General features: G+C 35.6%; 4 protein-coding genes across 11 annotated transcripts; 3 read left to right on the top strand and 1 right to left on the bottom strand.

Moving 5' to 3' along the window:
- The first annotated feature begins 2729 nt into the window (after positions 1-2729).
- LOC114721980 (cold-responsive protein kinase 1-like) lies at positions 2730-9697 on the top strand. Of its 5 annotated transcripts, none has more exons than XM_028907881.1 (7): positions 2730-2741; positions 7079-7191; positions 7345-7460; positions 7599-7809; positions 7886-8123; positions 8295-8445; positions 9242-9697. In XM_028907881.1, the coding sequence occupies exons 2-7, from the start codon at positions 7119-7121 to the stop codon at positions 9623-9625; spliced, it is 1173 nt and encodes a 390-aa protein (XP_028763714.1). In that variant the 5' UTR covers positions 2730-2741; positions 7079-7118; the 3' UTR covers positions 9626-9697. The 5 variants fall into 5 exon arrangements, with proteins under 5 accessions (XP_028763714.1, XP_028763712.1, XP_028763713.1 ...); XM_028907879.1 differs by lacking the exon at positions 2730-2741 and adding an exon at positions 6420-6572; XM_028907880.1 differs by lacking the exon at positions 2730-2741 and adding an exon at positions 6712-6748.
- Positions 9698-10180: 483 nt separating this feature from the next.
- On the bottom strand, positions 10181-12151 carry LOC114722113 (ABC transporter G family member 10-like). Its single transcript, XM_028908049.1, has one exon. It carries the CDS (start codon positions 12149-12151, stop codon positions 10301-10303), a length of 1851 nt encoding a protein of 616 aa, XP_028763882.1. The 3' UTR covers positions 10181-10300.
- Positions 12152-13854: 1703 nt separating this feature from the next.
- Positions 13855-16372, top strand: LOC114722084 (multiple organellar RNA editing factor 8, chloroplastic/mitochondrial). Of its 2 annotated transcripts, XM_028908014.1 has the most exons (5): positions 13855-14352; positions 14846-14943; positions 15041-15106; positions 15334-16138; positions 16169-16372. In XM_028908014.1, exons 1-4 carry the CDS (start codon positions 13931-13933, stop codon positions 16101-16103), a joined length of 1356 nt encoding a protein of 451 aa, XP_028763847.1. In that variant the 5' UTR covers positions 13855-13930; the 3' UTR covers positions 16104-16138; positions 16169-16372. The 2 variants fall into 2 exon arrangements, with proteins under 2 accessions (XP_028763847.1, XP_028763845.1); XM_028908012.1 differs by having other exon boundaries at positions 15334-16372.
- Positions 16373-19438: 3066 nt separating this feature from the next.
- LOC114721972 (uncharacterized) lies at positions 19439-23465 on the top strand. 3 transcript variants are annotated; one of them, XM_028907867.1, is made up of 7 exons: positions 19439-19661; positions 19845-20034; positions 20602-20827; positions 21006-21825; positions 21931-22038; positions 22398-22546; positions 22946-23465. In XM_028907867.1, exons 3-7 carry the CDS (start codon positions 20735-20737, stop codon positions 23144-23146), a joined length of 1371 nt encoding a protein of 456 aa, XP_028763700.1. In that variant the 5' UTR covers positions 19439-19661; positions 19845-20034; positions 20602-20734; the 3' UTR covers positions 23147-23465. The 3 variants fall into 3 exon arrangements, with proteins under 3 accessions (XP_028763700.1, XP_028763701.1, XP_028763699.1); XM_028907868.1 differs by lacking the exon at positions 19845-20034 and having other exon boundaries at positions 20633-20827; XM_028907866.1 differs by lacking the exon at positions 19845-20034.
- The last annotated feature ends 1858 nt before the right edge of the window (positions 23466-25323 follow it).

The following is a 25323-nucleotide window of genomic DNA, read 5'->3' as shown; positions in this document are numbered from 1 at the left end:
TCTCTTTTGTGGACTAAATAAGAGGTTAATTACTTGCGGGAATATTGGTTAGTGAATAGAGCTAGTACTTAGAAATACGATCTGATTTAATATAAAACATGAGTTTTCTCCTCATGAGTTCCTAAGAATTCTGAGGTTTGGTGTGTTGGTCACCTTTCAAGGAAGGGTTGTTATCCTTGAGAGGACTCGTTGTCATCTGTTGATTACTCGATTCTTTCTTTTCCTTGGAGCTTTACTTTCGTCTTTGAATATGCTGTCGTGGTTGTTTCAAAACCGTTCTTATTTATTGAATTTGTATGTGAATACTTGAGCAACACGATTTGTAACTTTGCTCATAATAAATTCAAATAAAATAAGGTTGTGGTATTTGATTTTTGACGTTCTCGGCAAAGATGAGAATTCTTGGTGAAACTTGGCCTATAAACATCAATGTATTATCTATTGAGCCGTCATGATGACAAGTTAGCATATATTACAGGCAGATTCTACCAAAAAAAATATTGAATAGATAAGCCTACGTCCCCCTTAATAAGTAATTTGAGTGGTGGACTGGATTTTGTATATTATTAGCAACTCAATAAATATGAATTGATTTTTTTAAAATTTTGTTTTTATTTCTGACTATCTTTGAATGGAAATCTCTTGATGTGTTATTAATAGGGATATTTTAAAGAATGAATTATAAATTCAGGATTAAATTTAATCTCTAACTAGTTTTTATATTAAATATTAAAAATATTATTTAACGGATTTTTTTCCGAGATGAATTATATTCACATCATAGTATTTGCCAATTACCAAGGGAGGGGCAAAAGTGGCAGTAAATGTTATGTTGGATAGGACTGAATTGCTTAGTGACGACTCCAAACTATGCTCGCATATGAGGAACAAATTAATTAGAGTGATGGATGACGACTTCAAACAATGCTTGCATAAGCTGAAATAATTACACAAGTCTGACTTCTGAAGGCAAGAATGTGAAAAATGATTCTTAATTCAAACCTCTCCTGTGGATTATTGACAAATGTTAATCAGGCAATATTTCATTAAAGCCGTACGTTATAAGTAAATAATTAAAATTAGTTCCTAGCTAACTTAATTTAATGGTACAGAAGTGTCAGCTATATCAATGAGTATTTTATTTCTCTATCATCTAATACGATCACTCTGGAACACTCTGCTTTCAACTTCAACAAGTATACTTTGATTTTTCATTTAGTTGTATATGATTAATTACTACCTCCGGTTCTAATTATAAGACCCAGTTGACTTATTTGAAGAGATTAAAGAAGTAAGTTAAGTTAGTTATTTGTAATAAATAAATGTTTCATTCCTAAAATATCCTTGCTAATTAAGTATATTGGCTAGAACTATCATTATTAGAAGGATTATCTTGGAAAAAAATGCATAAATATGAGAGACAAAATGAATTGGGGTCTTATAATTAGAACCAAACAAAAAGTCAAACGGGGTCTTATAATAAGGACCGGAGGTAGTACTATACTACCTCCGGTCCTTATTATAAGACCCAGTTGACTTATTTGAGGAGATTAAGGAAATAAGTTAAGTTAGTTATTTGTAATAAATAATTATTTCCATTCCTAAAATATCTTTGCTAATTAAGTGTATTGGCTATAACTATCATTATTAGAAGGATTATCTTAGAAAAAAAATGCATAAATATGAGAAACAAAATGGATTGGGGTCTTATAATTAGGACCAAACAAAAAGTTAAATGGGATTTTATATTAAGGATCGGAGGTAGTATTATGCAGACAATTTGTGTGTTTTATTATTTTTTAATTAGTTGGATATGATTAATTATATGGGCAACTTGTGTTTGACCGGAGAAAGAACCGGGGGGATCGGGTCAAATCGCCATGGCACGTGGCGCAGTATGCGAATATGGCCATTGGCCAATGAGCGAACGCAACGTAATTTAAAAATATCCTTCATATTTGTGTCTCCCCTTTTTGGCATAGTAAAATAATTTTCTAAAGAAAATTCAAAGCTAAGAATATTTTTAAAAAGCAATTTAAAATTCAAAATGATTTTAAACATATAAAGGGCTTAGATTATAAGAAGTCATCCTATGAGCAATAATAAAAACAGAAACGAGAAGAACAGCAGGATAAATGACGACAATGAAATCAATTTTCTAAAGCGAAATATGATTAATTACCATTAAGATAATACATTAATAGTACAAAATATTATTTGAGACTAATTATGTCAGTATTAAAAAAACACTTACAAAATAAATTTCATGTGGAATTAGAGGAGAAATATGCACTTTTGGGATGATGCCTTGTGCTTGTAAATGTAATGTATTATGTATATTGGCCTAAGTGCCATGCTTGTTGAATTTGCATGTGGATTTCATCTGTATCTTCTGTTTTGGATTTCACTGTTAAATTAAGAGATCAGGAAAAGTGAGTTCCCTCCAGGACTTGAATTTTGCCTTGGATTTTACTTCACATCCGTTTGGCCATTCTGTTGTTTCCACCTCCATTGCTTTCAGAGAACAAATCCAAAGTAAGACCAGTAACTTCAGGTCAACATCCCAAACCAGCGGTTCCCCTTCTGTCCATCTCTCTCTTCTGCTGCTTGGTTTCTAACAAACAAGTTCCTCTTTCATGTCTTTTTCAGCGATCTCTATTTCCCCTCATAGTTTCTGTTTGATCCTTGAGCTGATGGAAGAAGTAAATGGTGGGGGTGAATGACTATTCATCTCTTCGCTGGTTTCTTCTTTAACCTTCCCATCATTGACTTTGCTTCCGTTTCAGCAAACGCATGCTAGGACATGACTTGTGGACCAAAAGTTGGTTTCAATCCGGCGTTCTGAGAAGCTGCTCCCTGCTTGCTTATGGCTTTTATTCTCTCTCCTCTCCCTCATTTTTGTCTCACGCTTGTCCCCCCGTCTCATGCTTCTCACTCTGTCTCCCCTCACTCTCTCTGCCAGTGCCACTGCCGAGCTCGTCTCCTCTCCTCTGTAGATCAGTCACCAGTCGTAGTCGCCGTCGCCATTCATGCTCGTCATGGGAAAGACGACTCTGGGCATGTTGAATCCTGACGCGAGAATGAAGGGAATCTATATTCTCGCATCCCTGGGGCAATCCCACTTGAGAGGAAGGAAAAGGAAAGGAGAGGGCATGAATTTTGAGGTTGGAAGCTTGTGCTTGGAGATCTATTGAACTTAGCTGCATTGAAGGGTGTGAGGATGATGGTGACTGTAACGCCATGGCTTGAAAATAGTTTAGCCATTTGTGTGAAGGGGGTGAGTGGCTTTGGGACATTAAAGGCACGAGAAGGAAGTGAAGGTGGTCAGTGAGTGTAGCCATGGCCATAGGAATCAACCTTGTTTGCCGGTGATCGGAGGTGTAGCCGATAAGACTCTCCCTCCCTCGGCCGACATGAGCATATTGGTCTCTACCAAATATTAGAAATGAGAGATAAAGATTGAGATTGAGACTGAAAAATTATATTAAAAAAATATTTAATATGAATAATTGTATGATACTTGAGATTAGACAAATCTGTATATGTGGGATTGAAGAATACCATGAGGAATTTTCCTCTGCCATCTATATAGGATTGCTTAATCTCATGTGATAATAAATCATTTGTGCTAAACATTCTTCTAACATTTGTTTTCAACCACAATCCCCATAATTATCTTTCATTAGATTAATATTTCTTAGTGCTAATATCAATCCAATAAAATTCAGCCATTTAAACATAATTTACCCATTAAATATGACATTTTTTATTATGATATTTTAAACTTATAATTTTACATCATTCACCATTTTAATTCTCATATTGTGTACACACAATATATACATAAATAATTTTGAATTTTTTAAAATTATGTTTCACTTTATATTTACAAAAAAATTATAATAACTCTAATTTTTTAAAATATATTTCAGTCATGAAAATTTTCTCCTTTACATTGAAATAATTTAAATTTATTATATGGTGTAAATTCATTTTTTTAATCATTTTTTATTATTTAATAAAACTCATACTTATTTTGGTAATTTTACAAACTAAACTTACTAATTTAAATTCATTGTATTATGTAAATTTTTTTTTATTTTTTATTATCTAATAAAACTTATACTCATTTTAGTAACTTTACAAACTAAACTTACTTTTATTTAATCATAATCTAGATAAATTTTTATCCAATTTTATTTTTACAAACTAACTTTTATAAAATTCAATCCAAATACAATTCATATTATTCAATTTAACTTTTACTCCGTTAACTTTTTCAAAAGTCAAATTACCTATAGGCTATCTTTTCAATTGCTAATCCATTCACCCTCAATTCTTTTTTTCCTTCAAGATTTACTTTCGTCTTTGAATATTCTGTCATGGTTGTTTGAAAACCTGTTCTTATTGAATATGTATGTGAATACAAATTGAGCAACAGGATTTGTAGCTTTCATCATAATAAATTCAAACAAAGTAAGGATGGAGTATTTGATTTTTGACGTTCTCATCAAATATGAGAAAATTCTTGGTGAAACTTGGTTTATAAACATCTGTGTATTATCTATCAAGCCATCGTGTTGAGAAGTTAGCATGTATTACGGGCTAATTCTACCCAAAAAAAAAAATAGTTGAATAAATAAGCCTACATTCCTCTTAATAAGTAATGTGAGTGGTGGATTGGATTTTATATATACTACCGCATATTAAGAGTTACTTTAAGAAAATTATTTAATTATTTATAATAAATATGAGTTGATTTTTTAAAAATATTTTTGTTATTTATGTTTATCTTTGAATGAAATTTTTTTCATGTATGTAATTAATAGAGATGTTTTAAAGAACAAATTGCAATTTAAAAACCACAACATGAATTGAAATCTTACGCTAGTACTTGGAACGATTAGAGATAGTATTTAAAGGATTTTTTTTCCTGGAAATGAGCTTGTAAAATAGAGAATAATATTTATATAATTATACTCCTCCAATTTTAAATATAAAACTATTTTTATAATATAATTTATATTATAAAAAGAGTTTTATATTTAAGACCGGAAGAGTATTTGCTAATTACCAATGGAGGGGTAAAAGTGGCAGTAAATGCTATGGTGGATAGGATTGAATTGCCGAGTGGCAACTCCAAACCACGCTCGCATGTGCTGAACAAATTAATTAGCGTGATGGACGACGACTTCAAACAAGACTTCTGAAGGGAAGAGTGTTAAAAAGAAAAAGAAAAAGAAAAGAAAAAAAATTCTTAATTCAAACCTCTCCTAGGAATTATCGACATATGTTAATCAGGCGATATTTCATTAATTCCCTACATTATAAGTAAATAATTAAAATTAGTTCCTAGCACACTTAATTTAATGGCACAGGAGTATCAGCTATGCCAATGAGCATTTTGTTTCTCTATATCTAATGCCCTATGATCACTCAGTAACAATCTGCTTTCAACCTCAACAAGTAAATTTTGATTTTTCATTTAGATGTATACGATTAATTATACAGACGACTTGTGTTTTTTTTATAGTATTTTTTAATTAGTTGGATGTGATTAATTACATAGGCAGCGTTTGTTTGACTGGAGAAAGAATGAATGAGATCGGGTCAAATTGCCATGGCACGAGGCGCAGTATGCGAATATGGCCATTGGCCAATGAGCGAACGCAACGTAATTGAAAAATATCCTTCATAAGGTGTTCAAAAATCCGATGGTACGGACCAGTCCAATCCAAGTAAATTATATAATTAAATTAGACTAGACTGGATTAGACTGGTTGGTTGACTTGAATTGTGTTTCGAACCACGTGATCAAACCACTTGGATTGGTTCGGTCCAGTCTACGTGAATTTTTTATTTTTTAATCATTTGTAATTTAGATGTTGCGTTTTTTTTTTAAATGTTTTTAGAGACTTTTATATGTTTATGATTAAGTCTTAATATTTTAGGATGAGTTTTATATGATTATAAGTATTTTAAACGTAATTGAAATTCAAAATGATTTTAAGCATATAAAGGGCTTAGATTATAAGAAGTCATCCTATGACCAATAATAAAAACAGAAACGAGAAGGACAACAGGATAAATAACGACAATGAAATCAATTTTCTAAAGCGAAATATGATTAATTACCATTAAGATAATACATTAATAGTACAAAATATTATTTGAGACTAATTATGTCAGTATTAAAAAAAGACTTTAAAAAAAAAATTTCATATGGAATTAGAGGAGAAATATGCACTTTTGGGATAATGCCTTGTGCTTGTAAATGTAATGTATTACGTATATTGGCCTAAGTGCCTTGCTTGTTGAATTTGCATGTGGATTTCATCTGTATCTTCTGTTGTGGATTTCACTGTTAAATTAAGAGGTCAGGAAAAGTTAGTTCCCTCCAGGACTTGAATTGCCTTGGATTTTACTTCACGCCCCTTTGGCCATTCTGCTGTTTCCACCTCCCTTCTTTCAGAGAACAAATTCAAAGGAAGACCAGTACCTTCAGGTCAACATCCCAAACCAGCGGTTCCGTTTCTCTCCATCTCTCTCTTCTGCTACTTGGTTTCTAACAAGTAAGTTCATCTTTCATGTCTGGTTCACTTTTAGCTATGACTCAGTCTACATTTGGTTCGTGCTTTTTCAGCGATCTATTTCCCCTCATAGTTTCTGTTTGATCCTTGAGCTGATGGAAGAAGTAAATAGGGGGGGTGAATGATACTAGTAGTGGGCACTATTCATCTCTTCGCTGGTTTCTTCTTTAACCTTCCCATCGTTAACTTTACTTCCGTTTCAGCAAATGCATGCTATGACTTCTGTGTTCTGATTTGACAGAAAGTTCTTTTGTTTTTTTTTTGTCCGGCCAAGATTTGACAGAAAGTTCAGCCAAAGAAAATTCCATATTAAGCTGTGACTTCTCTTTATACAAGATGCATCGGTCGACAATTCTACTAATTCAAGATTAGGAATTGGAAAATTAATCATTTCAAGGCTTTTGCCTCTTACGATGAATTCACTTTTTTTGCACATGATCTTAGTTATTGGAGGATTATAGATTAATGTTCGATTGCATGCATTGCAGCACTGGGTTCGATCCATTGGAGCCCCTGAATTACATTGTGATGAGTTGTTTCTCTTGTATTATCAGAAAAAAGGGATGTGTCTCAGCCACACAACCAACCGAAATTGATCTTGGTACACAAATACTTAGCCTGTTCTTCTGTTGTTATTGTTTGCACTTCCAATACAAAATATACTATTATGCTTTTATTACCTGATATTAAAAAGTTTCGCTATATTCCCAAAGTTCTATTTCTAAATTATGCTATCATGTCTATGTTGGGTAAGAGGTTTCAGACATTCAGAATGTAAACCTTTACACCTACAAGGAACTCCGAATTGCCACAGAACGTTTTAGCCCAGAAAACAAGATAGGGCAAGGCGGTTTCGGATCTGTCTATAAGGTGACTGCAGTAATATGGTTTCATTTGACAATTAATGAAGAATTCTCAACCTGCTGCTTCATTTTCGGGACATTTTCACCTGTGCTATGTCTATGTTTCCTTCTTCAGTGACCAATGATAACTTTGTTTTTTGATCAGGGAAAACTGAGAGATGGGACTCTTGCTGCTATAAAGGTGCTATCAGCTGACTCGCATCAAGGGGTTCGGGAATTCCTGACAGAAATCAAGGTGATCACCAGCATAGAGCATGAGAACCTAGTTAAGTTGTTCGGATGCTGTGTGGAAGGAAATCACAGGATTTTGGTGTATGGCTATCTTGAAAACAACAGCCTAGCTCAAACACTTATTGGTAAGTATCTATTTTGCATTGGATATACGAGTATAAATTGTTGATATAATCATGATTCAGTCTTGTGATTTTATAGGTGGAGGCCATAGTAACATTCCATTCAGTTGGCCTGTGCGGCGGAACATTTGCATCGGCGTGGCCCGAGGCCTAGCATTCCTTCATGAGGAGGTTGAACCACATATTATCCATAGAGACATTAAAGCAAGCAATATACTACTTGATAAAGACCTGCAGCCCAAAATTTCTGATTTTGGTCTGGCAAAGCTTCTTTCGCCAAACTTGACCCATATCAGTACACGTGTTGCTGGTACAGCGTAAGTTCCTAAAATTTGCTTTGATTTTTGGAAACATACAACTTATTTATACCATTTGCTTTAACTGCTTCTTTTCCTTGTATCTTGGTTTTGATTCTTTCAAATACTGTTGGAAATTCTAGCCATTTGCTTCCTACTATGACCATATATTAAACTGTGTGGTTTTTATAGTGGTTATCTAGCGCCTGAGTATGCAATACGAAGTCAAGTAACAAGAAGATCAGATGTGTACAGTTTTGGAGTTCTACTATTAGAAATTGTTAGTGGGAGGTGTAACACAAATAGACGGTTACCTCCTGAAGAACATTATCTTCTTCCAAAGGTATGAACCTTTCATTTGGAAAGTACAAAATGAGAAAAGGCTACCAAACGCGGATGTTGATTTGTTTTTTTAATTGTCAGATCAGTTTGAGTGAAAATAACTCATGAAGCTGATCTACATTGAGAGAGAAATTATTCCTAATTCTTAAGGTAGTGTGAAATGCCCACCTATAAGAAGTTGGAACTCGAGGGTTTTGTGATAAAATTGCTGAAGTTTGGCAAAGATTTGCTTGATAATCCTGGGAGCAATTTCATGTGTTCAAACAAGACACGGTTCTGTCTCTTTAGTTGCATTTTCAGTCTTTTAACTATAGTTTAGATAACACATTAGTATAAATTTTACCTCGATGTTACTTACCATGCTTTCTAGAGGAATTTAAGGTAGTGATTAGGGATGTAAATACAATGTAATCATTCTTTTTTCCTTTTTGTCTAATCATTTGGAGGGAATAAGTTGTTATAGTGGGCTATAATTAACCTGGGACAACTTCTCTTTTACAGTTGACGTCCCTTGAGACCTGGAATCTCTAGGATACTTCGAAAGGAGGAGAATCAAATGAAAAGTTTGTTTGGAATCTGAATTAAATATTCTCTTTTCTTTCCTCGTCATCCATCCTTCTTAATCCAAACAAAGTATAAATGGTTCGAGATTCCTGCAAATTGCATAAATACCCCTTTTCTTTTAATCTTGGATTGAATTGCATATTATCTGAAGCGATCATAGCATAGAAGTCATCCTAATATTTATTACAGTTATGAAGATGGTTGAGAGGATGATACAATTGTATGACTTGCAGGCATGGACTATGTATGAAAGTGGGGAGCTGGAGAAACTGGTGGATGCATTGCTAGAAGACAACTTTAATATTGAGGAGGCATGCCAGTTTTGTAAAATCGGTCTTCTCTGCGCTCAGGATTCTCCTCAGCTCCGACCATCAATGTCTACTGTGCTTGGCATGTTGATGGGTGAAATTGACGTTGATGAAAAGAAAATTACAAAGCCAGGATTACTGTTTGAGTTTGTCGAATCCAAAGATGAAAAGATGCAAAAAGCTGAGGCTGAAGTGGAAAATACGTCTTCCCTTGGCATCACAGGGAAGCAAGATGTTTCCTCTTTGACAGAGACCACGGCCTCTTTTGCTACCATGACCTTCACTTCAATTTATGATCGGAGCTGTTAAGTTGAGTATATGCATTTACGCTTGAGTTCTGCTCTCCCCTCTTATCAAAAAGTTGTCTTCTCTTCTTTGTCGTGCTACTGCAATGTAAAGTTTTGTTTTTTGCCCCTCATGTAAATGAGTTTATAGCATTTGATGATTCATTTAACACTTTCTGAAACCTAGGATAGTATTTGAAATATGCTGCATTAGTAGATTGCTTATTTTTGGTTATTTAAAGGTCTAGCCGAGGTCTTAGCTCTACATGACGTTATTGCCCTGTGTACTGCTCCATTAATATGGTTGCATTAATAATCGATATTCAATTTTAATGTGATTGATATGTTCTATTTATGTTTGCTTACATCATCTGCACATTGCATTTGTTATTTTCCAATTGAAAGTGAAGTGATATATTTCTGGTTTGAGAGGAAAAGAGGGTCTAAATACTGCTCTTTTTCCTATCATCTTGCTTCTCGGGTTGACAATTAATGTATATTCATGGCTAAGTGTAGACGCTATAATAGTCACAAAAGTCTGAAGAATCAAAACATTTTTTGGGCAGGTTTGCCCTGATTATTTGCATACAATATACAAACATAAATTATTCTAACCCTATCATAAGTATTCATTCTTGGTGGTAAGGAAGAAATATAAAATAATCTGGGGAAAGTACCTATTCCTTATGAAGCTGATCTATTATTTTCTAGTTCTGTGGCATCTATACCACAGAATCAAAAAGCATAGCACTCTATACCCAATTATGAAACTCAATATCACAGCCAAATTACTCCATCTTTGGGACTCTCTCAGACCTTGCTGTCTTAAGAACTCATCTCCAGATAAACTGCATTCTCCATTCCTATTCTCTAGGCATCTGGCTTTCCCTTGTTTTCCTCCATATTCATTTATCATAAAACACTCGAATGGGTACTTGAATAGACTTATATAGTGCATGAAAATCCAGTATCTGGGTATGTTTCCCTTTGATATGAAATACCCTGAAAATAGAAAGAAAGAACCCATTAACCCTGCAATCACTGACGTTCCCAGGATGAAATTTGGCACCAGAGCACTGAAACAAGCTACAAGAGAATTTGACATGAGGACCACCAACCAAACAACCAGAGAAAAGTATAGGAACCCATCTATTTCCTTCCTTAAACCTACCAGCCAATAAACTGGAGTAGAATATAGAAGACCAACCATCAAAAGGAAAGGAAGAAACACTAGTGTGTTTGCTAGAACATATGAAGATACTCTATAAGCTCCTCTTGAGGTCTCTTTCATCAAAGTCCTTTTCTCTTGCAAGAAAATAGGCAGGCCTTCTGTTGTCGAAGATAACAAAAAGGTAAGGCTGAAAGCAAAAAATCCACTTCGTGTCTGTAAGGCAACTTGGCCTTCTCGGTTGCCAACATTAAAAAATATAGTCCCTAGTATAAATCCAGCTACTAAGGCTTGTATGACTCTGGTGACGAACAGTTGCTTGGTTCTGAATATGTTGCAGCAAAACCTTTGTCCTAGGATTAGAATCTCCTCCACTGGAGAATTTGGGTACTGAACAGCCTTTTCTCTGACATACAATGAGCACGGCATTCTCATTTTACAAACTTGTTCCTCCCTGTCTCTGAGAAGAAGTTGATTGTTCCTAGATTCTGAAGTTTGTATCACCAAGCATCCCATGACATCAAGGGCAAATTCAAGGACATTGACATGATGTGGAATATGATGCCCAGCCAACTTGAGCCTAGCCTCAAGAAGATTCAGTGACCCATTATGCATGACAAATCCATCCGAGAGCAGAACAAGATGATCAACCAGCTGTAAAATCCGAAACCCAGGTTGGTGAATGGTTAAAACGATAGTCTTACCTTGATTAAATGCCATTAATCTAAGCATTGAGACTATGTTCAGCGCAGATGCTGAATCCAACCCTGAAGTTGGTTCATCAATCAAAATAACTGCAGGGTCATGAACCAAATCAACTCCGATGGAAACTCTTCGCCTTTCCCCACCTGATATACCTTGGTCTGATGATCCACCACGACCAGTACCAATTCTTGAATCTGCAATGTGATCCAACCCAAGCTCCTTCATCAACCCTGCAACTCTTGCAGCAGCCACTTTTCTCCCCCCAGGAAGCCTCAGAAGTGCACTATACATGAGTGTTTCTCTAACTGTAAGCGAAGGGAACAATGTATCTTCTTGTGTGACATACCCACATGTTCTTCTGAATTGCTTTAAGTCCATGGGCCTATGATTGACAAGAACTTGCCCTGAAACCTCACATAGGGATACTCTCCCTGCAAGAATCTCTAGCAGTGTGGTCTTTCCAGCTCCACTAGGACCAGCAATAACTGTGAGTTCTCCAGGTTTGGCCTCACAATTTACATCTTTTAAGATCAGCTTAGCACTGCTCCTTGGACTTGAACCAAAAAACAGACTTCTGAACTCATCAAGCTGGCTGCGCAATCTGCATGATAAGTTCTTGGTTTCTATTCTAAATGGGGTTTTTCTGGGACATGAAACTGGCTCCAATGGTGATCCCATTGTATGTTTGTGTGCATGCAAATGCAAAGTGAGAGAAAAAGGAAGTTTAGTATCTGAGATATGTGACTAAGACGAAGAAAAGGAGGAATAGGAAGAGAAGGAGATAAGCTAACACACCAAACTATTTGCTAGTTATTTAAGTTAGCGAAGTTGTTTAAATGAATGGTCCATTAGAAAGCGTTGGACATGAGGATTGACTTGGGCTCTGGTTGCTATTTTCTATTGGTCCGCAGGATGTAGGAAAGAGCTTTTTGGAGTTACAGAGCCTCAAGAAACCAAAGAAAGAGTATGCTTGGGAAGTTTTTTTGGTGAGCGGAATATGACTGTGTAGGTTCAGGGTTTGGTTGCCCCCACTATCTGTTATTCTAAAGACAGCTCACAGTTAGGTTGATAAGTGATGCAAATTATGAAAACACAGCCTTACAAGTTAGCATCAAGTTTTCTTAATTGACTGATTAATTAATATGTTCAACAAATTACGTGTTACATGTTCGTATCTCTGTTTTTTATGAGTGAAATTGCTTCTCTTTCTTGAAAATGGTTGGTGGATTCTGTACGGTCGGTACTTTAACTTTGCATGAAGATCATCAATTCCTTTACCATAACCAAAGTGGGGAAGCAGAATGTTGCGAAATATCTCCAGTGTTGTAGACGAGAAGAAATCATCGTATAGAATCCTAAATTTTGAAATAAGTCCACTTTAATAGGTGTAGTTCATGTTAATCTTGTGAGTTCACGTTAATCTTCTGCTTGTGGATATTTCTAGTTCTTTTCTTTTGAATATTGGATGTTATGATTTTTCTTTCAAAACTATATGAAATAAAAAAAAATTAATAATATTCACATCAATAAATTATAAATGAAAATTAATTAAACAGTTCCCACCCATCATTTTGTTTTTATTGATATATTCATATTGAATAAACTAATAACATCCATGGTGAAAAAAAACTAATAACGTAAAAAAATAGTATAAAATAAATTGCAATGTGCATAATTTTAAAGTAAGATTATTTAGCCATTTAAGCCTAATTTAAACGGTTTTTTTGTGGGGGAGGGGGGGGAAGAGAGTGCCTAATTTAGGTGGCATGAGTAGGGGCAGAAATGTGAATAGAAATTAAGAATTCAAGCGTTTTGATACTTAGAAAAAAGTTAACACGAATTCAACCATTAACGTGAATTGTTTTTTCAAAGGTTTTTTTTTTTAAGTTAATGTTAAATAAAATTATACTCAGTAGGAATCAATTTTAATTTTAAATGAACTAATCCAATGAGAGAGGTTGATGATGATTGATTGGAATGTAAGGGATATTAAAAGAATAAAAATATTGCTTACATTTTAATATGACTCATATTATTGCTGAAAAAAATACAAGTCACACTATTTATATATGGTTAACAGCATAACTCTTTATAAATTTTATAAATTTTGCATTAATATTGATGATATAATTAATTTCATTTTAGTAAAAAGGGATTCATTTTATTAATTATCTACTTCCTTTCTTTGATTTATTTGTAAATAATGCATTATATGTTTTTCAATAAAAATTGTCATTCAGTTAATTTTTTACTTTTTTTTAAAATTATTATGACAACAAGTTTTCCATTTCAGCCCAAGGCAATTATTTACCGTCTGCGCCATATTATATTCCTGAACTCGGGTTTCATCATAAAGCCCACAAACCCTTGGAACCCCGCTTCTCGGCATAAACCTTCGCTTAGGGTTTTTCCTCTGCTGAAGCTAAAGCTCGATCCTTTCGCACTCTATCCACAGAAATGGCGTCTCAAATCTTCTCCCGCGCCTTCCCTAAATCTCTGACCTCAGCCTTCTTCTATTCTCGCTCTCTTTCATCCGCCATCAGCGCCACTTCATCTGCTCCTCTCCCCGTCGGGGCTCGTTTCCCCCTCTCCGCCCTTGCGTTCCTCCGCCGCCTCCGCCCCCTCGCTGTCGCTTCTGCTGATATCCATCGCCGCATGGTTGCGCCTCCCACCTTGCGAACCTTCTCAACCCGTGCGACTTCCTCTTCGCTCAATGATCCCAACCCCAACTGGTCGAACCGGCCTCCTAAAGAGACCATCTTGCTTGATGGATGTGATTTTGAGCATTGGCTTGTTGTCATGGAGAAGCCCGAAGGTGAACCCACCAGGGACGAGATCATTGATAGCTATATCAAAACTTTGGCTCAAGTGGTGGGCAGGTATGGTCTTTGACAGTATCCATTGATTTACTCTGTATGATTAATCACCGGACGGTTAGGTGATCAATTTCCTTACGATCTCAATTTTGTTCTTGATTGTTATTGGAATTGGCGGATTGTTTCCTTTTCCCATAAATTAGCCCAGTTGTGTTAACTAGTATTATAGCTGCGTATTTACTATAGTTTTACATTTTAGCTGCTTAATATATTATTTGACAATAGACGAAGCAATTTTTGCTGGTTATTCATGTGCACTTCTATTGTAGTTTTGCGATTGACTTGTATGCTCTTGCTATTGGTCAATTTTCATACTTCAAAACGCTCTAATCAAATGGTGGAGCAGAAGGAGGAAGTGAATCAATTATGGCTTGCTTGTTACTAAGTGCACGCTATTGCTTTATTTTTAGGAGAAAAAATATGTGTATATCTTTTTACTTATGTGACTTTGTATTTTTGCCTAATGATTGACAACGAATCGTTCCGCGTCTTTTAGTGAAGAGGAGGCCAGGATGAAGATATATTCAGTTTCAACTAGACACTACTTTGCATTCGGGGCCCTTGTATCAGAAGAACTTTCGTACAAACTGAAGGGTGAAGACAATCCTAAGCACTTTGGCTTCCCCCCCCCCTCTGTAAAAGCAAGGAGCTAACTAATATTATTATTATTATTATTTTTTTGAAATTGCAGAATTGCCTAGAGTTCGGTGGGTTCTTCCTGATTCATATTTGGATGTCAAGAACAAAGATTATGGAGGTGAGAACTTTACCTTTAATTTCAGTTGATTTTTGAATATTGCATGATATGTGCATTTCTACTTGCGCTGGTCAATTCAACATATTACCAGTAACTCTCAAAATCTGCTTCATTTGTATAATGCCTGAAATCTTGCTTGAATGTAATATTTTGCCTATATTATTTTCTTCCTGCTGAATAACTGCAATCACCTCACATCTAGTGGAATTTCTCAATTTGCCCACCAGGTGAACCCTTTATAAATGGGCAAGCTGTTCCATATGATCCCAAGTATCATGAAGAATGGGTAAGGAACAATGCTCGAGCAAATGAAAGGAACAGGCGCAATGATAGGCCTCGAAATGCTGACAGGTCAAGGAATTTTGAGAGGAGAAGGGAAAATATTGTGAACAGAGATATGCAGGGCAGACCTCCTATGCAGGCTGCTAGTCCTAACATGACTGGAGTCCCTCCAAGCCAACCTGGTGGGGTCCCTCCAAGCCAACCTGGTGGGGTCCCTCCAAGCCAACCTGGTGGATTCCCTCCAAGCCAACCTGGTGGATTCCCTCCAAGCCAACCTGGTGGATATCCTCCTAGTAACCCTGCTGGATATCCACATCAACAAGGTGGATACCCTCCCAACAATCCAAGCGGATATGCTGCCACCAACCCAGGCGGGTACCCTTCCAACAATCCAGGGGGATACCCTTCCAGCAATGCGGGTGGGTACCCTTCTAGCAATCCAGGGGGATACCCTCCCAACAACAACCCAGGCGGGTACCCTGCCAACAACAACCCAGGCGGGTACCCTCCCAGCAACAACCCAGGGGGATACCCTCCCAACAACCCAGGCGGATACCCTCCCAGTCAAATGGGTGGATTCCCTCCCCATAACATGGGCGGAGGCCCTCCTAACAGCCAGGGAAACATGCCACCGAGCAATATGGGAGGGGCGCCATCAAATCAGAACATGGGAGGGGCTCCACCAAATGCAGGATGGTCCGGTAGAGACTATTAGTTTAGTTTAGTTACACTTGAAACTAGGATAATGAAGGCGCAGCTGGCGGGAGTCAATATTCTACTTGAGATGATTGGCACATATGGCAGTCTTGTGGCCATGTAGATAATGAAGAACTGTGTCCAAGACAATCTGGGGTGTATGGCATGTGTTGGAAAAATTCTAAATTTTTTAGTTTTGCTTGTCAATCCAATGAATTATGAATCTTTATGTTGAGTAATGGAACAACTACATCATTTTTGCAGTTAAGATTATTTTGTTATTTTAAATCTCTCAGATTGTGAAAAACCATATACTGGTGACTTAGTGACGGTGTTACCAAGCAAATGTGAATATCGAGCACCTCGGGCGTACGAATTAATTCAGTTCAGCAATTGTTGACATATGTTAACTCGAGTATTGTGAATCAACCCTCGGGTGAAATTAATAATCATAGTAGTGTGGTGTAGTTAATGTGGGCAAACAAAATGGATGGTGACACTGATTCACTGAATATTGTGAAGGAGCCGAGCAAAGGAAAGTATTCTTAGGTTCCCTCGTGATACAGGGAAGTAAGTGGATCGATCGATTGATATCTAGATATGTGTACGTACGCATAGGATTATACATGGGCTGGGCTGGACAAGTTTTGTGCCGCCTGATACCTAACCTGAAAAATGAGCGGGTTACGTTTTGCTGGCCTTGCCTGGTAGATGTCATAATCATTTTGGGGTGAGCAACCCTTGCTCTTTTGCTCAGTTTAGTGATATCTTACTCATATTATATGTAGAAAAAAATTCAATTATTATGTTTTGAGACAAGTGAGAGAAAATTTTTTTATCATGAATGACTCAATTACTCATATATATATATAAATATACATATAAGGTTTATGTAGTCTTATTCTTCAGCCTTCGATTTCTTATGAGAGGTTAAAAAAATGTTTAATAATTAAAACATTTAATAATTAAGCTAATTCTGTAGTTCAATTCTTTAATTCATTCATGTAGTTGGCAAATTCTTAAGAGGAAAAGAAGGAAATTTGACTTGGAACATTTTAGTATATTTAATCTTATATTTTGATATTTGGTTCTTTTATATAATTATAATTTTTATGCTCTTTTCATTTTTTTTTCTAATTTTACCTAATTTTTTTAGCCGAAATAAAGGAGATAATTGGTTAAAATAATATTATATTATATATTATAATACATATATAATTATATATTTTTTCAGGCAGGACAGCATACCCTGTCCCTGCCCTGCCCATGAATCAGCCCGGCCTAAAAATACCTATTTTTGTTCAGGTAGCTTTTTGTTAGATTGGGCTATGTTTTTTTTTCCCTCTTTTGCGGGCTCTGATGGGCTTATTGGATATGCGGGTTTTATGTACACCCTTACGTATGCATATAAGTTGGTAGATATATGAGGAAAGTGATTGCTTTTGTGCTGGAGCGTCGTGGCTTTCTATTTGATGTTTATGCTCAATCATTCCTGAGAAACTATTTGCACATGCTTCGGTGCCCTTCCGGAGAGAGATCAGTTTAGTCTAAAGAAAGAAAAGAAGGGGCAAAACTTCTTGCACGAGTAAACGTTTGCTTTTAACAAGCTGTGTCAAACGTTGGGGACAAAATTAACGGTTACGATAGCCTCTGAGAAACGTAGAAGGCCTCTTGAGCTTCTCGCGTCTCATCTAATTTGGATTTTGGTGCTCAAGTCATTCTCACAGCATTCCAGGTTACCGGCATTGGTTGATAGATATGTATCGAAGAGGAATGCGTATTTCACGAAGCGAGGATGGAGCTTAAACCAGGCGACGAAATCGCTTTCACTACTTAGTTTTAAAGAGATTTCTTGATATTAAGGAGGAACCAACTCACCGTTTTTAAAAACCCCATAATCGTAAGTCTGTGAAAATTTGTTCGTGCGGCACGAACTTTTTAATGCTTAGGCCCCTCAATTTGGGTTAGACCCCCCCCCCCCAAAAAAAAAAAAAACGGAGTTAATTTTTTGAATGTTTGAAGTTTGCATGGAAACTAACGGAATATGCGTGGGACTTAAAAATACAAGCTATTTCAAGAGAGCAAAACAAATTGGCTGATGCCTTGGCCAAAGAGGGACTGCCTAGAACTTCCTTACTGGATGCTTGTCCACCACAGTTGAGGACACTGGTTCGCAAAGAGTCTTTGGGATATGATTCCCCCGTGAATTAGCCTTTTTTTTTTTTTATTTGGGCTCTAGCCCTCTTTTGTAGCAAAAAAAAAAAGTTGCGTGGTAAAACACTATTAAAAAACAATATTCTTTATAAGTTATTCTTTCTGATTTTAAATATAAAACTTTTTTTATAGTATACTATAAAAAGAATTTTATATTTAGGATCGGATATAAAATATGAACATAATAAAGTAACCAGACGTACTCGCATTAAATTTTGTTCGGACCACAAGTTTTAGAGTCGAAGTACAAGGTGCTCGTAAACAAGGTATAAGTACATAACAAATACTTCCTCCATTCTCATTTATTTGTTCTCATTAAAAAAAACACATATATGAAGGGGGAAAAATCTATGCACTGGGTAAGAATCTTTTTTTTTTTTTTTATCAGCTTTGTCCCCTTTAATGTCACACTATTTTAATTTTTAACTATCTCTATTGAATGCCTTTCTTATTATTATTGAAAATAAATAATAATTATATCTTGAAATTTGAATAATGAGATATATTTAAAAATAAAATGAAACACAAATTAAGATAAGTTAAAAAAAATGAGAGGAGGAAATAGGAGTACTATTTAAGGGCCGAGCCTAACAAATTAAGGTATTTTTAAAATTCCAGCCCTGCAGGGCCGGCCCTTTTAAGCCCGCCAGCCCTGAAGGGCCGGCCCTGATTCTCGGCTCTAGGAAATAGGAGTACTATTTAGAAGCATTGTTGATTAATGTAACCTCAAAAATGATATTTTATAACAATTAATAATGTTAACTAGATCTTATATAAAGAAATATTAACTAGACTCCTTTTCTCCAATACAATACACAGTATATTAAAAAAATAAGTTGTATTTTTTCTAATTACAAATGCAAATACGGTGTCTTGTTAAAAAAATTATACTTTATATTAATTTTAATTGCTATTATTGAAATATTGATATTGTTGATTATCTTCCCTTTTGTTTTATATTTCTCTCATAAATTGATGAAATATTAGGAATTACGAAAAAAATTGGTTAAAATGAAATTTTGCACATGTGATTTGGATGATAAACGATGACGATGATAATGATTCCTAAAACCCTATTATTTTCCCGTAGCCCCATAATCAAAACCCAGCACGCTATTTGCCCCGGGGGTCATACCTCGGCTTCAGTTTTTCGCACTTCTCTTTGACACTCTTGTCAAGGCCCTGCTGTTTGAGTTGTCCATAGTCGATCATATCTGTTTCAGTGCTTCATGGTCCTTCTTCTACAGCTCTCCTAATACTGATTCTGGTTATCCTTGATCTTGGAGAATTACCAGTTTGATCATATTCATACCGTATGTTCTGTGTGGAAATTTGATCACGGACCATATGGGTTTGTTTAAAGGTAGTTCCTTGGCTTATTTCCTTCTGCATCAATAAATGCTTTTGGCAGAATGCTCTGCATGTATTCAACTATTCATTCACATATTAATTTCGTTGCTTGTCTCCGTCTGGAGAGAAGCAGTGCATTGGGTTTCTGTTCTAAATTTGACGAATTTTTGAAAACATCCTACTGATTACATGCCAGGTTCTGGCTTTCCCCTGGATTAGACGATTTTGAAATCCTTTCGCTTTTTGTTTAGACACCTCTACCTAACGACGGTGCTGTGATTGTGGAAAATTCGAGGTTCTCTCTCTCCTTTGAGAAACAGCTAGTAGCTGAACTCAGTACATACCACCCAGCTCTTTTTGGTTACTGTACATATGAGGGAAAAGAGGTTACTGATGTCAAACTACTATCTTATGCATCAGTTGCTAACTGTAATGATAATCTAAGGAAGCAGTACGGGTAGGACCTATAAATACGCAAGATTGCCTTTGCTATCTCAGCTGTTGAACCTTAGAAGTCATCCCGAAATAAACCTGTTTTCAAACTGTTTGATGTGCTGAGCAATATGAGCTCACAGTCCTTTACTATTGTAGTTACGTATATGCTAATAAGCTTCGGATTTTGGAATTCATAAATCAGGGGTTCTATGCTTTAATTTCGTAGAGTTAACTTCATTTACTAACTATAACCGTTGTTTTGGTCTCTAATCTTACATTGACTACCTTGATTTTCATTAATTTTGTTATCTTCGATTGTGATTATGTAATATCTCATGGAGTTCTTTTTTTCCCTCTCTTTTATATCTAATTTTAGATGTTCATAGAGATGTGTAGAACTGATTATGTCTTTGATGGTGCAATTATAGATTAAGGTGAACTAATCTAATGTGCACATTACTTGCGGAAGACAATTTTATGTTTAACTACTAATATGCGTTTCACTGGGGCTTTGTTAGATTTAAGTGCCCCCCTCTACTGCCGTGTCAGATTTTTCTGGGATCTCCTACTTTGTGAATGAAGTTAGCCCCCCTGCAGTGAAGCATCATATTCCTGACGTTCCAGGCCTGGTGCAGTAGTGCATGGTATGAAATGGATTTCAAGTTTAAAGGAATAACATGGGTGGGGGATTTTTACCAGAAGTTTGAAGAAGTGTGCCAAGAGGTGGATGATATTGTCGGGAAGGTGCTATTTCATTCTTTCATTTCTATTTGCTCTTTCCTTGACCTTTCCATGACGTTTTCATTTACTAAAATAAGTGGCTCTGGCATTTTGTTTGTTAATTTGATATTTACAGTGTTCTATGTTTTGAGTGCTGTTGTTTAGTGATATTCTTAATTTCTTATAATTTTTTTGTGTTCAGGATGCTGTTAAATATCTTGGGAATCAGGTTCAGAATGTTGGAGATAGTGTAAAAAGGTTCTATTCTGATGTTGTTCAGGAGGTGCTTCCTCTACCTCCTTTGGTCAATTCTGAGAAACATGGACATCTTTCACTGACCTTGAATAGTAATGTTGACTCTCCATTAGAGTCAGTCGCAGCTGTTGCAGAGGATTACGAAAGGGTTGAGGAAAACCCTGTTAATAATACCATTGTGTCATCCCATGTTTCTGATGCAAATAATCTTACCAGTAATCAGCATGCTCAAGCTTCCATTGGACCTGACCCTGCAAATCAAGTTAACGATGAAAATTTCTCAAATTCCTGTGAGGTGGCTGATTCTGGCGCCACTCAAGAAGAGGTTGGTGATGATGATTCCAGGGAAACTTCTGGTATCATGAAAAAAGACTTGAACGTGAGCCTTGAACAGAATGCTGTCAAATCAACCCCTGAGCTGTGGAAGAATATGATGTGTCTTAACGATAAAGAACCCCTTGAATCCTCAACATTTAGTGAATCTTTATATGGTCTCACTTCCTCAGAAGTGGCATTGTCTACTATGCCGAGTGAAAGTTCCCGCTCGTCTGAATCTGACGGTCTATCTGCAAGGTCACAAGGGAGCTATTGCTCTGAAATTGATTCTTGCAGGGGAAATTCAGTTGATACTGCTGGGTGCAGTTTAGACAGTTCCATGGTGCTTGTATCCTGTACATCGACCCCTGATGTAGGTGTAGCTGGGGAGTTCATGACATCACAGGCTGGACTTCTTTCCTGTGGCGGCAACAAGTCCATGGAGTCAAATGGTTGGCATCTCTCATTATTTTCTTTCTCTTTGTGAAATGATTATGATAACTAACTACTCTTTCCGTCCTTGTACTGGTGAATTAAACTTGCTTCAATATTATCAGAGGGGGAGACTTCTGTGGTCGATGAAGTAATGCCTTCGAATAACTTACCTGGAACCGGACTTAAACATGGACAGATACCTTCTGCTCAAGAAAGTGCTATAATATCAGGTTCAGAGCGCAGTTAGTCATAATTATCAGACGCCATTAAAATTTTGGACCATGATGTCTTACTTCACTTGGCGGATTTGTTTTCTATAGAGGGGATTTACGCACAGACAAGGGCATCGGGGCAATATCAAATTTATAACTACACTTTTTAATTATTGGGAACTTGACAAACATGAGAGATTATTGGGAACTTGACAAACATGGGAGTTTTGCTTTCTCCGTCATTGCTTTTCCACTCTTAGTTGAATATCATAGCAAAAAATTAATTATATGCTTCTGTACCATTCCGTGCTTGTCAATATTTTACCTTTTCAGTGTAGTTCATTGTCCCTGGTGTGACATGGGTTTTCCTTGTTTAGATGAACGTCTAGCCGATTCTATTGAATCCATCATGGAAGACATTCAATTGAGTGATGATGATATAAAGCTTGATGAAAGTTGCATATTTGTGGATGATATGGAACTGCATGCTGCCTCCTCCAGGGTCCGAAAGCTTAGATCATACAAGGTACTCCTTTCTTTCCCTCTGATGAGATGCGTCAATTGATATGCTTCTTACTCAAAGAAATGTTATATTATAATGCTCTTTCCGTGAATCATGCTTCATGCAAGTATTAAATGTTTCTCTGTGGTTCGTGTTTTTGCCCAGAGCTTGCTAAAACTCGAAACTTACCCAAATAAGACCCCTGATTTATCTTCACAAAAGCAATACTTATTGTTTGCAATGGCCCACTTGGAAATTGATCATACTTTTGGGAAAACTAAGGTTGACAAATCCAATGGAAACGTAAGACGTGGACATTTTTAACAAAATCAAGATCGACTGATTCAGAAAAATTTCTGGCATGTTATAATTTTTATGGTGATTAAGAAACACGAATCATTATGCGTTTCTTTGTTCCAACAGAAAAGGATCAAGGACGTGTTTGGTCGGAAGAAGCGAATAGAAAAGGAGTATGAACAGCTAGCCATATGGTACGGAGATAGTGACATTGAATTCAATGATGGAACATCACAAAGTGGCATGCCATTTAGCTTCCCAACATCTCTGGACTCCAAAAACCTGCAAGTGCAGAACTTGAGTGAAACTGAGTGGCAACTTCTCTAACTGTAAATACTTGAGCCGTTCCTTCTGTAAATGGTGAAGTTGGTAAATCATGCTGGTTTCATACAGACCACGATAATTGAGACTACTCGGTCCTTTCGGCGGTAAACTAAACTCAAGTTTAGTTCTAAGTATCTGTTAGTAATGTTTTGCTGTGTAAGCAGATTCTTGAGAAATATACGGAAACTAAAATAAGAGTATAGTCTCCATCCAGTGAAGATCTGAGCCGGGGATGTTTTCTTCGATGCAAAGTGGTGAGAGTGAATCTGGCTTCATAATTCGTTATATTCTGTTCATAGTTCAAACACAAATTTCTAATGAAGGATTTGTGTTCTCTGAGAGGCGACGCGAGTTTGAAATAGGGAAAAAGATAAAAAAAATAACATTAACTTGGGAATGACCCGAACTTCGCTGAACTTGCATAATCTCATTTTGGTCATATGAGACCAAATTGCCATTATCTTGTCAAATGAAAAGACTAAATTGCCTTTCATTTTATTTATTGTTTTTAAAATACCAAAGTCCCTACTGCCGGTCGTCAGAGCTCTAGCAGCGGCAGTCATCGGAGCTTCGGCAACCAGCTAACAATTGGTCACCGAAGCTCTAGCGGTTGGAAATAATTTTTTTTGAAAATTTTTATAATTTCAGTATAACAATTAACCACTTTTGTAACGTTATTAACAACTTTAGTATAGCAGTTAATAATAAGCTTTTTGGAAAATTCAACAAGCTCCGGCGGCCGAAAATAATTTTTTTGAAAATTTTTACAATTTCAGCATAATAGTTAACAACTCTTGTAACGCTATTAACAATTTCAGTATATCAGTTAACAACAGGCTTTTCAGGAAATTCAACAATTGGTTGTCAGAGCTCCGACAGCCGGAAACCAATTTTTTGAAAATTTTTACAGCTTCAGTATAACAGTTAATAACTTTTGTAACGCTATTGATAATTTCAGTATAGCAATTAACAACAGGTTTTTTGGGAAATTCAACAAGTTTCGGCGATTGAAAATAATTTTTTTGAAAATTTTTACAATTTCAGTATAGCAGTTAACAACAGGTTTTTGAGTTTGTTAATAGCATTACTGAAGTTGTAAAAATGCTACTTTTTGAATTTCTCAAAAAACCTGTTGTTAATTATTATATCAAAGTTGTTAATAGAATTACAAAAGTTGTTAACTGTTAAACTGAAGTTGTAAAAAATTTTAAAAATAAATAGTTGTTAAAGTTATAAAAATGCCTTTTTTTGAATTTTTTTTAAAAAAACCTGTTGTTAAATGCTATATCAAAGTTGTTAATAAAGTTACAGAACTTGTTAACGATATTACTGAAGTTGTAAAAATATTACTTTTTGAATTTTTTGAAAAACTTGTTGTTAACTGATTTACTGAAATAACATTATAAAAGTTGTTAACCGTTATACTGAAGTTGTAAATTTTTTTTTTAAAAAAGTAGTTGTTAAAATTGTAAAAATGCTATTTTTTGGATTTTTAAGAAAACATGTTGTTAAATACTACCTCCGGTCTTTAATATAAGACCCTATTTGACTTTTTGTTTGGTTCTAATTATAAGACCCTAATCCATTTTTCTCTCATATTTATGTATTTTTTTTCCAAGATAGTCCTTCTAATAATGATAGTTCTAGCCAATACACTTAATTAGTAAGGATATTTTAGGAATGACAACACTTATTTATTATAAATAACTAACTTAACTTACTTCCTTAATCTCCTCAAATAAGTCAACTGGGTCTTATAATTAGGACCGGAGGTAGTACTATATAGAAATTGTTAATAGAGTTATGAAACTTGTTAACGGCATTATTGAAGTTGTAAAAATACTACTTTATGAATTTCTCAAAAAAATTTGTTGTTAATTGTTTTACAAAAGTTGTTAACCATTAAACTGAAATTATAAAAAAAATTTCAAAAAAAATTGTTTCCAGCTGTCGGAGCCCCAGCGACCAATTGTTGAATTTTTTTGAAAAACTTGTTGTTAACTGATATACTGAAGTTTTTAATAACGTTATAAGAGTTGTTAACTGTTATACTGAAATTATAAAAATTTTCAAAAAAATTGTTTCCGGCAGCCGGAGCTCGTTGAATTTCCTAGAAAACCTGTTGTTAATTGCTATACTGAAGTTGTTAATCACATTACAAAAGTTGTTAACCGTTATAC

Source organism: Neltuma alba, unplaced genomic scaffold, assembly GCF_004799145.2.
Source record: "Neltuma alba isolate B1F8T4 unplaced genomic scaffold, ASM479914v2 tig00012081_pilon, whole genome shotgun sequence".
Classification (NCBI taxonomy): Eukaryota; Viridiplantae; Streptophyta; class Magnoliopsida; order Fabales; family Fabaceae; genus Neltuma; species Neltuma alba.
The sequence above is the reverse complement of the archived record's forward strand: the minus strand, read 5'-3'. Positions and strand labels throughout refer to the sequence as shown.